Genomic DNA, 13,209 nt, shown 5'->3' with positions numbered 1-13,209 from the left:
GACACTCTGGATATTTTTCTCCTTGCTGTGCAAAGTGCTGCTTAGGACACTTGTGTGAAAGAGAGACTTAGACAGAAAACCACAGTTCACCATCTTCTGTTTTCATAATGTTATTTGAAGAATACTGAAAAACTGGAAACACAGCTTGTACTTGAAATGATTGGCATCTGCATGTTTAGTTTATGCAGAAGTTCTAAACTGTGACTTTTTTAGCTCTATACAAATGGGAGGAATATAACTTTGAGGAGGAGGTTCGTGTAGCAGACAAATTCAGTGTAAGGTAATGAATAGGTATATAAAACAGATTGATTGGGATGAATATTGTCTCATTTAAAACATCTGTTGGTTCTCAGATAATTTGGCATTGTTTTCAGTGGCTTTTCTATTATTTGGTCTTTCATCCTCAAGAGGGCATCCCTTTCTAAGAGGTCTTTTGACTATCCGAGGAAGAATTTGGTGAGCTTCTCTTTTCAGTGTTACACATAGATTAGATCAGATGGTTATTATAACCTGACCTATCTTTAACACCAGATTAACTTTCCTCTCCTAGATTATAGTCTATTTCCATCATATTTAAGAATAAACCATTACTACAGTCATCTGATGCAAGAGGAATAAAAAAAAAAATAGGTCAGAAAGTAAGCTATGTATGGATTTCATCTTTAGGGAAAACAGTTTCTTTATGTGTGAGACAAGTGTAAAGGAGACTCTAGAGGGTTTTGGTTTTTCCCACTCCTTTCCTTGAGTGTACTGGAACATTACAAAGGGCTGACTGAGAACAGCAATTAGAAGTAGGTTGCTCTTATCTTTTGAACCAAACCTGTGCTGTTTACCCTCTCCTACATAATTTATTCTTCCTTTTAGCAGGGACTATATGTTTACAAGGGCAAGCCAGGCATCATGGTGTGGGCATCTGTGCTTTGATCTCTCTCTCATAAGTTAAGAAAATAAAAAGTAACAGGAAATACAATCTTCACGTGTTAAAACTGTGTTCACTAATGGTGGCTATTTAAGTTTTACAATGTATGTTTCACCAATTACATTGATTTAAGAAGGTGCACATTTAATTTTTGGTGATACCAAGTGAAACAGCAAAGATGAAGATTCAGAACGTCCCATTGTGTTACAGCTTATGTGAAAACTATTGAGTCAAACAGCAAAATTCTATTTTCCAGTCTGTAAGCTCTCTTCTTTTTGAAAAGAAGCAGTAATTTCATTTTCCAAGAAACCACATGCTCTGGGAGAAAAGCTGGCATAGAACTATCATCTCATATTCTATTTATCTACTCTGGAAGCTGAATTTATAGTCAAATTTAATGAGTGCTTTGGATTGCAGTATTCCAGCAGCCGTTCTTAAGAATTGGACATTCAGAGGTGGAGAAAGTGATTGGTGATCTTCACCTTATTCACAAGTGTCATGGGAGTCTCGATAGTCTTTAACACCACAGAAACAAGCTGTAAGACATTGTTTCTTTCTGAAATAATTTATCCTATAGTTCAAGAGCAGTCTGTTTGAATTATGAATAATTCTAGATCTGTGCAAAATTAATAAATTGCTTTAGTGAGTTCTTAGAAGTTGATTAGCATTTTGGTTTACTATTCTACTGTTTTTCTTGGCAACATAGATGTATTTTGTGCCAACATGAAATGCAGTATCATTAAGAGAATTGTAAGTTAAAGTAGACTCTTTTAGTTTGATAGTGAGGTTTTGTAGGTACAGGTATTGGTTAGATTTTCTTACTGATCTATTCTACCTCAAAATCTATGGGTCAGCAGCAAGATTGTGCAGGTGGTATCATGAGTCTCAATGATTGGGAAGTTTTTATGACTGTGTAGAAGGCAATCATTAGCTGCAGAAAAGACTTTGAGATGATGATGGGATGAACTTAAATCCCAGTTTTCTGACTTGTTCAGTGTATCTGACCTCAGTGAAGCTAGGAATCTGTTATCTGGAAAGGACAGACACTTGTTTCATATGGAAAAAGCTTCTGATGTCTGTTTTCAGTACTTTCCTCTGCCAATATTGAAGAAAGGAAAAAAACAAAGAAAGCTGCTCAACTGAATGAGCATTTGCCTTAGAGGGGCAGAAAGTTTTAGTGGTGTGGTTTTTTTTTTGTCATCAGCTCCATTCTTGCCTTATGTTAATGAAATCTAAGAAAATTATGTCTGTAGAACTTGCTTATATATGTCCACTTTTGAACAGTTTGTTTTGAAGACCTAGCAACTATAAGTATTATAGTTAAACCCTTTAGACTTGAGCAAATCCATCACAAATCACATCACTTATGATGAAGTTTCTGGAGGATGTTGTGCTGTATGGAAGTCTGAGTAAGAGATTAGTGTATGTAAGTATTGTTCTTACACTGTTGTAGAAAAGCAAAACACTGAACACAGAATAGTTAATGTGCTTTCTGATTAATAGTTGTAAAGTACTGAGAATAAGGAGTTTATTTCTGAAAATTAGCTTGTTATTAAGTAAAGAAATCATTGATTTTATCTAGCACTGCAATGTTTAAAATTATCTGTGCTGGTTTAACAGTTTGGCCAATCTGTTTCAAATGGGACTATATGAGCAACAGAACTTAGGCTCTTTTGGATCAAAGACTTAGCTGAGCTGACTAGAAAGAGTTGGAATGGAAACTCTTCCGAGAAGTTAAAATTACAATATGTGATACTAACTAGATAAGTGACCTTTCAGATAAATATCTGGAGCCTCTGAGGTATCTTTCTCTTCTTGTAATTGTCAGTAAAAAACTTTACTAAAGTAAGTTTACTAAGGAATTTAACTTTTGCTGTTCAACTGATCTAGCTTTAAAGCTGAAAGCTTATACGATGTATTTGCCTTACCAGGAGCTGTACTGAAGAGTTACATCTTATAACCATTCAGTTTTCTTGTGTCAAATAAACTTCAAAGTATGTAGGAGCTCATTATCCATGGGGTCAATCCAAATTTATTTTGATACTCTTTGATACTGGAATAACATATGAGGTTGTACCTTGGGTTCTTGCACTGATTAATATTGTGGGATTTTTAACAGGAGCTTTACTATTTCAAAGATATTAATATTCAACAAGGACTAAATTTTGCTGTCTTTCAATCCCTAATGGCAGAAGTTCTGTTGAGCTAACGAGAAAAACCTGCCAAACTTGAGGATGCATGTAGGGAACTTTTCCAGCTTTTTCTTTTTCCTCCTTCGTTATATTTATATTTTTGTGCTTACTGCTGACACTGATGCAGATGAGAAAAATTAACACACAATCTGTGTTTGATAAAACAGGTTGCATACTAAAGCATTGCTTCTTAATGTTCTAGCTTGCAGTAACTTTAGTAATAACAGAAAGGAAGGATAGATAAATGTATACAAGTAAAGTCAGAATAATATTTTAGTCAAAAATAGGGAATATGTAAACAATAAAGTATTTTTAAGTAATTTTCAATTTTTTTGTTATGTTTTGTAGCATATGGTGTTAAAAGGTCTAGCTTAGAATCTTATTTCTGTGTTATTTCTGATATTAATAAAAATGTATGTGCAGATAAAAATGTTTTGTGGCAACCATATTGTAGAAAAATAAATCACCTCATTAAAATATTACCCAGTTCACTGGTTTTCAAATTTCTTTTACATCTTGTCTGATAGTTCCATGTTCTCTTTCTTACCACTGCTCTCAGTCATCTGTTTCAAATCACTGTAGTATAATTCACTGCATAATTTTGTACTAGATGAATGTGGCAATGCACAATATTAATACCCTATAAATAAAACAAATTTAAAAAAAGACAAAAAGCCTCTACTCTCACTATGCCCCTCCTCCCTCTATCTCTCAAGAATACAAAAAAGAATCTAAAATGACCTTGTGAAGTTAGTCACGACCCTGAATCTGTCTGGCCTAATAATCGCCCACATTTTGCCTTGCATGGTCAGACAAATTTGTCTTGCACTCTTAACCTGGGCCTTCTCTCCTTTCATGGTCTTTGTGGTCTGTGTCTGCAGCAAGTTTTTACAGAGAATTTTTCTTCCCATATGCGTGAAATCCAGTTTTCAAAGCCTAGGCTCAAACCAGCCTGGTCTTTGCTAGTACACAACCAAATGGAAAGAGTAACCCTGCCTGGGAATTAATTCTTGTGTAGTTCTGGTTTTTTCAAGTCAGTCATTACTCTTCACCCATCTTACTATTGAAGACTGGGAGAGTACAAAGCAGACTTGTAAAAATGTTTTTTCTTACTATTTTTCAAAGTCCAGTGACAGTCTCATGAAGGCTACTTTGTGTCTTGGCCAAGGTTGACAGTGATACACTAGTAAGAGGTAACAAGGTGGGCGAGGGTAGTGATAGTTTCTCAGACCAATTTCCCAGCTCATACTTTGTGGCTCAGGCCTTCTGAAAACGGAATGGTGTCTTGTTAAGTCATAGGCCTTGATTTCTGTTTTTAAGAATTAGTCAGTTAGATTATTATTCTCAAAACTATTAGCTGCAGCGTCCTGACAGGAGTTTATGAACTTGTCATCAGGTTTCATTTAATGGCAAAGCCAAGTGGGTTTTCTAATTTCTAGTATATGTTTAACAAATAGCTTAAATTTTTAGTGTTTGCCAGCAGATTAAAACTAACAACTAGAATAACAAGACAAGCATTTAAAAATTCAATTATAACTAAAACCCCCAAACCAGACTCTTGTTGAGAAGATAAAGCTTGATTTTGCTAGTCCTATCATTGTGTCACAGGTTTGGACCACTGTGTAGACTGAGCTGCTTTTATTTTTAGTTCTCATCAAGTTATGAGAGGTAGAGACTAAAGCTACATGGAATCTGTTGAGATTTCTTCCTCTTCTTTCTTTCTTCCCTACCTGAAATATAACTGGTACTTCAAGAGGAAAGTTGTCTGAAGTTTGGGAATAATTTGGTCTATGAAAATTATTGAGACTGTTGAGGTTATTTATATTTAGCAAAGCTTGAAACTTTACTAAACTAATAAACTAAAACTAATCTTGTTTTTCAGACTGAAAACCTAGAGAGTACAATAACCATACCAGATATCAGATTACATAGCAATCCTTCAGCTTTTAATGTTTACTGCAATGTCCGCCATTGTGTGTTGGAGTGGCAGAAAAAGGAAGCATCTGTGTCTTTGGCTTCAAAGAACAGTGTCCAGAGTGGGGATTCGGACAGTGATGAAGAAGAGGAGCCCAAAGAACCACCTATTAAACTTCCAAAGGCAAGTGACTGATACCACTTAAAGTGTGCTGTGTATGTCATCTAAGGCTGATATGTTATTTTTGGGGATTAAAGAGCAGCAGTATTAAGCCAGCTGCTTAAAACACTGCTGTAGTTTTATTTGTAGTCCGTCTAGTTCAGAATTGTTTGAATTAGGAAGATCTGTATACGTGCCCAAATTAAAGTCAATTAAATGCCAAGTAAACATTCAAGTTGCACTTTAAAAGTGTTGGTACTTGAACACCTACAGCCTCAAAATCTACATAGAAATGATGCAAATAAGGCAGCTCTTACATCTCTGAGGGGCTACCAGCTCATAATGGTAAAGAGTGCTTTCTTTTGCTTTACCCTCCAAAAAGAGTAAGTCTTTCTAATAATGGAAATACTTTGGTGGAATGGTTCCTAAGATATTTTGCTGGGTATGCATGTAATTCCACTAATTGTCAATTGTTCTTTACCTTTTTTGGCTTTAGTTCCCTTAGTGGTACTGACAGCTCCAGATTTTAATGCATGCTAAAATTTTGATGCTATAGTTAAACAGGTAGAGTGGGTTTTTTTGCTATTGACTGCTTCTGTGTTTATAGTAGGATTAATGGTGGAAAGTCAGAAATACAGGACTTACTGATTTTTTTTTCAATTTGTTGATTCACTTGTTTTTTATTATGTATTACAAAACTATGCATTTAGTTTCATTAATTGCTACTTTATCAACACTATGAATTGTGCTTTGTTTTGTTGTTTTTCTGAATCTAAAAAGCATGTTCTGATTAAATTCCCTTGTTTATATTTGCTTTGAAACCAATACAAATGCTGAATTAAAAAGGTGGTTGCGGCTGTGGTTATGTAGAATGTTTGAATTAGGCTTAGAAAATTGGGATTTTATAGATTATTTTGTTTAGGTGTTATCTGAAGGGCATCGTTGGTACTCCAGAAAATAGAGGTGGTGAATTGTGGAGAAGCATAACCAAGTCAGCCAACGGCAATTTCATGATTGATGATTGCAAAATACGAGGTCACTAGAAATAAAGTCAGCATTGTTTATGAACTGCATCTGAGTCCTCGTAGATTGTATCAAATGAATCAGCAAGTGCTTGTAGATTCTTATTTTTAAGTAAAAGGCAATGTAGCTATTAGCATTTATAGTGAATGGAGTGACGTTTATAAGAAATGCTGATATTCAAAGAGGTTCTAAGAAGGATGAGATTTATCAGTGGTATGGACAGAAGACTTGCACGTGGAAACCAAAATATTGGTATTGTGTCGGACAGTTTATTACAAAGAGACTTGGAAAAGTAGCACAGCTTTAAAAAGATGGTGGCTTAGAAAAAATTACAGGGAAACTGTAGATAACAAACTCTCTCAAGATAGAAAATTTTTGCAATTTTGTTACATTCAGTACAGCAAATATAAAATTGGCAAAATTCACTTTGTTTTCAAACTTTACTTTTAGTAAAGAATCTACAGAATACCAAATTTGAGACTTTTTGGTTCAAAAATGTGTTTAGATGCCTGATACAACCTCAGTATTTTTCATAACTATCTAGGTAATACAGAGTTGTTTAGGTCCCTTGGAGGTAACAATTAGACTTGCATTCGTGCAAGCATCTGCTTGGAACTGTCTCACATGTAGTAAAACTTCTAGGAACTGACCATGTAAATGTCTTGGTATCCTGGATACAGGTGTCTGTCTCATGATAATGAACAATATTGTGTAGGGCTAAATTTCTTAACTGTAAAGAAGAAAGTCATTATAAAGTTTCTAAACTTTACAATATTTACAATACAAATTTCTGATAGTAATTGTTAGTTTATTAAAAAGAATACTGATGTATTTTGAGTGAGGTGAAAGATGTAAAAAAGGGTGGCAATGGTTTGTGCTTTCACAGATTCTCCAGAGTGTGGTGATGGTTTTTTGTTTAATTGAGACTAAGTTGAAAACATTCTATGTTTTTGTAGTTTAGGGTGACTTCAAGTTTTCTATTGAAATATTTTTCTTTCAGATCTTAAACTTGAGGAAGTCAGGTTTGTTAGAGCCTTTGAGTAGAATGTTGGAATCAGAAGTTGTAATGAGGAATTCTCTGTACTTAAAATGGAATAGATTCAGTTCTGTTGATAAGATTTGTAATCTGCAGAGTAAAGAAGACGTGTTTCCCACACCCTGCACCCTCACCCCTCCTCAGTATTAAACTTAACACTGAGTTACAAATGATCCACAAAAGCCCTGTACAAAAAGGAGCAAATACTGGATTAAAGTGATTAAGGTGGAATTAACTGACTTAAATATTCTTTGTTCCTGCACTGTCATACATTTGCTAATAAGCTTAAGCAAAAATTAAAATTTTTAAGTTGTAATGAAAAAGAAAAGACAAAGAATTACTTTCTTTAGAGACTGACTTTAAGTCTTTTGAAATTCTTTGGGAGAATGTTACCTTTGTAAAAGTTCTTTTTTTTTTTTTTTTTGTATATGTATGTATTATAAATTAATTCAGAGTAGTGTGTAATTTTAATTATAGAAATGTGAGCATTTCATATAATGTTCACAATGCTATGAGTGGAAAGATAAAAGAAATAAAATAACAACTCAGATAAGACTTCAAGATTAAATAGGATGAGTTTTGCTAATTAGTTAGGCGTCACAATGTCTGTGTCCAGGCTAGAATTTTGAGTACCTTTTGTTAAGCAGTCTTAGACTTTTGATCTGAAGTCTCAAAGGTGTTGTAAAGAGAATGGGAGAATGGCTGCACAGAGAGCATCAGTAAGAGTAGTCAGGCTGTGACACAGAAGCTGAGGCAGAGCCGTGCTTGTTTTGGCTCAAAAACCCTTCAGAGAGCAGTGAGAACAAGCTTAAGATGTCTTGAAAATAACTGTTTGCTTATTCTGTCCTTCAGTGCACAGTCTGGAGGAGAGAGGTAGAGACATACACACACATATGATATACATACATAAATTATTATGGTGAATAAATATATTATATGAAGCCTAGCTAGTCTCTTGATCTCAGATATTTAAAAACCAACCCAAAACCTGTGCAGAATTGACAGTGTCTCAGCAGAACTTTCTCTTACCAATTCCCACTGTAGTGGAAGTTGACCAAACTTTTTCCACTGTGTTATGTTCTCTACTTTCTCTAGCTGCCTCTGTCAGCTCCTAGATGAGGTCTTCTGACTGAAGATTGTGAAGAATAAAATAAACTTAGTTTCTCGCAAAGACACTATAACTGAACAAGAAGGGCATTTCTAAAAATGTACTACAATGTATTTTTTAGCCTTTAGGATGATGGGGAGTTTTAGATCCTGGAAAAAACCATCATGCCGTTATTATGTTGACAGGTGGTTTTTTCCCCTGTAGATTCTGTGCACGTATTTTCCCCCCACTCCATTGCAGATGTGAAATGTAAGATGTAATTAGCAGCAAAATTACTGTTGTGCTTTGAAGACTTGACTTGGTTATGTTTTTATCCTTCCTCCAGGAATAAAATAGATGGTAAAATAATTTCTGAAGGATGGGAATCAAAAGTTAGCAAAGACAATTACAAGGAATCCAATAGAACTTAGAGTTGACTGCCAGAATATATATGTTGTAAGCATGAGTGGCAGTTGCATTAAGGATGTTATTTATTTTCACATTTTAGTCTTTTTCCTAAGATTTTATTCAGGGGTAAGTCTCTGTTAAACACTCTATACATAGGGGCTCTGCTCCTAACCAAAACACATAGTGAAGTTTTAAAGATACAGTTATTTGTAATGTGCTAACCGTCCTCTCTTTCCTTTTGTCTTCATCATTATTAAATACAGAGTTTGAGAAGGAAGTGCAAGGGAGCAGTCAGTGGAGAGAAGCAGGACTGTAATCTCAAATAGTCAGAATTCTAAAAGGGGAAGTTAGAGGTGGCTGTAACAGTGCTTTTACACGTTCTATTAGTTGGCTTAATGCATGTCTGTGATGATTACAATATGGAGTTTTAGTGTCAAAAAATTAATCTTTGTTTTTATCACAATATAAAAAATAGTCTCTGAGGCTTTGGAGAGGAAAGTGCTAGAGCTGCCAGTATCAGCTGTCAAATGTGTTGTTATTCAGGTTGTGAAGCCAGGTTGCAAGACCATTCTAGTTCTCCTGCTCACATTAATGAGCAAGGAAAAAGAAGACTGTCAAAGTGTGAACTGGATAGAGATTAGAAGGGCTTAGAGGCACATTTTGCCTTTTATTCTGCAAAAAGTTTTGACTTCCCTTATTCTTTCAAGAAACTATTACTATGCTTAGAGATGCTCTTTTATGTAGTGGCTGACTTATGTGTAACATTTGCTGGTATAGTTGTATAGGTGGATTCTTGATTTTGATTCTCGTTTGATTTAACACTATTTTATATTACAACTTTCTATTTGAGTAGTTGTCTTGTTCAGTGAATACTGGGATATACTTTTTCTGGTGAAGATCTAAAAATATTATATTGACAGCTGTTCTGAAAAATCTCTTCTTTAGATTATTGAAGTTGGATTATGTGAGGTCTTCGAACTGATAAAGGAGACAAGATTTTCTCATCCCTCGTTGTGTCTCAGGAGCCTACAAGCCCTACTTAATGTGCTCCAAGGTCAGCAACCAGAAGGCCTGCAATCAGAGCCTCCAGAAGTCCTAGGTAATATCTCATCTCTTACTGTATTGTTATTAACATACCTCTGTTATTTTGTTGGACAGAAGAAAATGGTTCTTGGCAAGTATTTGTGAGATAGTGCCATGCTTGTTCTCAAATGCTTGGCTTTACTCTGGAGTATAAACTCCTTATGGTGTTTATGGAAGTATGCAGTACTACCTCACTGCAACATAGTAAATATTACAGCCTAACAAATTGGGATCCACTTGTCCTACTGAAGCATAAAATACTTGGTCTTATTGGAAAGAATAGTTCTAGGGTGAAATTCTCTTGCAATCTGCTGTTGTGATCTATATCTTAGATATTTTAATGTTGTAATTTATGTGAAGCTGTTGTGCAGAGTGTCAGAATTCCTGGTTTTTATTTTCTCTGGCCATCCCAAAGCTTTCCTGAAAATTAATTTTCTTTTTAATGATACTGAAAATCAAGGTTGAATTCCTGATGCATTTCAGAGCATGATTGACTATATCCTTTAAGTTAAAATCCCATTATATTTTGTTGGTATGTAGAACTGCAGAGAAGTCTAGGCTGTAGCCTGCGTTGTTTAAAAACAATTTTGAAAGAGTCTTTAGAATTCATGTATTTTTAAAATATTTTTTGACTTAACAGTATTCTATTTCCAAAGAAATAGAAAACTTTTATTTTTGATGCATGGAGTATTAAAAAGCTACAAAGAAGACTTTAATTACTGCCTTAGTGATTAATTGTATCTGCTCTCAAGAAAATTTATGTGGATTTCTGTTCACACCTTGATTGTTACAGATGTTCAGTCACCAAACAGTGTTTGGTTGTGATCAAAATAATTTTCAAGCCTCAATTTGAAGTGCTCATTTCTGTGAAGTGGGTTGTACTTCAACATGGGTAATGGTCATAAAGAGTAGATAAGTTTGGTCAGAACCTACACATCATCTCAGTGATGGGCTAGGCTGAACAGGCAGGCCAAATAACACTTTCGGGCCCATTTCTTATTAATGTGTTCAACTGTGACCAAACGACTTGGTAGTTGTCTTCATTGGCCATGGTGATTATCCAGACTTAATGTTTTCTGGCTGGAAAGAAGAAAAGTTAAGGATAATTTAGGTTTATTTAAGATTATTTTCTGTCTAAAATCAGCTCTAAACATAATAGCTGAGGAAAGATACAATGTATTTTCCGAGTTTAATTTCCCATTGGTAGTTATTTTATTTTGTCTGTGTTTTATCTCCAGAATCCCTGTTCCAGCTTCTTCTGGAAATAACTGTCCGTAGCACGGGAATGAATGACAGTACAGGACAGTCCTTGACAGCACTTTCCTGCGCTTGCCTCTTCAGTTTGGTAGCTGCCTGGGGAGAGACAGGAAGGACGTTGCAAGCCATCTCTGCAATCCTCACCAATAATGGCAGCCATGCTTGTCAGACTATTCAGGTCTCGCACTAAAACTTCTCTGTATCTGGGAATTTATGTAATTGAGTACTTCTAATGAGTTTTGGAAAGATGTATTGTTTAATTCAGTTACCTTTTTCCCCTCACTATTTTTGAGATGAGTTGGTATTTCTTTGTCTCTCTTGAGTTGGTGTTAGAACAGAAAATACAAGATTTAAAAAATTTGTCATCTTTTTCACTTGCTATTTCTTTTACTATTTAGGTGCCAACCATCTTAAACTCTCTTCAGCGGAGTGTACAGGCAGTTCTGGTGGGCAAAATCCAAATCCAGGACTGGTTCAGTAATGGGATAAAGAAGGCAGCCTTGATGCACAAATGGCCATTGAAAGAAATATCTGTAGATGAAGATGACCAGTGCCTACTTCAGAGTGATGGATTTTTCCTCTATCTCTTATGTAAAGATGGACTTTACAAAATTGGCTCTGGATATAGCGGGACAGTGAGGGTAACGTGGCTGCTTCTTGTCTGATGAGTGATGTTTAGTATTTTAATTTAACTTTTATGATGTCCTGTTCACATGCAGAATCTTACATAGCTTACTAATCATCAGTTCTGTTACGGTTTGTGTAAATTTTTCTCATGAGTTCTATGACAATTTGGCAATTTTCTTAGAATTTTCACTATGCAATATGGTTGAAGACATTACTTAAATGGTAAATGATTGTGTTGAGTTTTCACTCTGGTATTTGTTAAATGATGGAAGTTTTTTGCATTTCAGGGCCATATATACAATTCTACATCCCGCATCAAAAACCGAAAAGAAAAAAAGTCTTGGTTAGGCTATGCTCAGGTAGGTGAATACTTAAAATACAAAATATGTGGCCCTCCTCATCCCTCATGAGTAGTTTAAGTAAATCCTGTCTTAGAGTAAGCTTACATGGATATTTTATCATTCCTTTGGCTTTCATTATAAAGGGTGAAATTTTTGGTACTGTTTTCTAAGTTATGGAATATGATGCACATGTGATTGTACTGGCCTGTAGAAAGGAATAATGGAGTGACCTTGCTTTGTGTTGCCATTGTAAAGACTTTTGCAAAATATGATAGTTTAGCACATCAGTTTATGAACTGTGCAGTCAATTTATGTGTATTTCTAAGTGCATGTCAGTGGATATAAAAAAGGGTTGTTGCAACAAATATGTGAAAAATATTTGAAATAACTCGTTATCAAAAGAAATTGACTTTAAAACTGCAGTAAAATACAGAAATGTGGTTTTGGTTGGGTAGGATTGAGCATATGTGAACAATACTTAGAGATAATTGTTGACATTGTCATTGCAGACTTAACTATATTTGGATGGTTTGGGGTTTTTACAGCTAGTTTCTGGAATAGCAACTGCTTTTTCTTACACCTTTATTATTCACTATAAGAAAACCTCAAAACTGACTAAGAAGTACATTTCAGAGAATGATTAATTTACTTAATTTATTGTATATTTACTATTAACTGAGTGATCTCATTGTCCCAGTGTGATTCTTAGTATACTCCTTGCCATGCTTTTGAAGTTAAATTGTCCATTACAAATCCATGTTCTTTCATTGTAGTTATTGTATATGTGTGTGTATACACACAAACTCATGAAATCTGGTTTTATTTAATGTAAAAAGCAGATCACCAAAAGGTACACTGGCACAAAAAACAAATGCATATGGATGCATTCATTCTGGCTCTTGCTTTATCAATTTGGAAGGGAAGAGGATTAATGTGGTTTCATTATATAGTGTTACATGTTTGGACATTCTGTATATAACTATAAATATATGTGATGCTTCTGAGTGCTTGTACAGGTATATGCACTCACAGAGTGATAGTAGCCAAAGGCAGTGCAGCTAGGACAAGTGTCATTTTGGGGCTATATTTATAGAAAGGTGTGTGACTTGCACTTATTGCTAGTTATGTGTCCATAAGAGAGAGAAACTGTCCTCAGTGTCAC

The 13,209-nt window shown here is 35.0% G+C and overlaps 1 protein-coding gene across 12 annotated transcripts in view; it reads left to right on the top strand.

Annotated features, from left to right (window-relative positions):
• Nucleotides 1–13,209, top strand: part of MYCBP2 (MYC binding protein 2) — a 172,254-nt gene that overhangs the window by 26,312 nt on the left and 132,733 nt on the right. For all 12 annotated transcript variants that reach the window (XM_088159784.1, XM_088159789.1, XM_088159793.1 and 9 more), the window contains exons 3-7: nt 4,994–5,209; nt 9,685–9,838; nt 11,061–11,257; nt 11,478–11,720; nt 11,994–12,065. In XM_088159784.1, coding sequence (XP_088015910.1) covers nt 4,994–5,209; nt 9,685–9,838; nt 11,061–11,257; nt 11,478–11,720; nt 11,994–12,065 — 882 coding nt within the window. The remainder of the gene's footprint in view (nt 1–4,993; nt 5,210–9,684; nt 9,839–11,060; nt 11,258–11,477; nt 11,721–11,993; nt 12,066–13,209) is intronic.

Source organism: Sturnus vulgaris, chromosome 2, assembly GCF_052056855.1.
Source record: "Sturnus vulgaris isolate bStuVul1 chromosome 2, bStuVul1.hap1, whole genome shotgun sequence".
NCBI lineage: Eukaryota > Metazoa > Chordata > Aves > Passeriformes > Sturnidae > Sturnus > Sturnus vulgaris.
The sequence above is the reverse complement of the archived record's forward strand: the minus strand, read 5'-3'. Positions and strand labels throughout refer to the sequence as shown.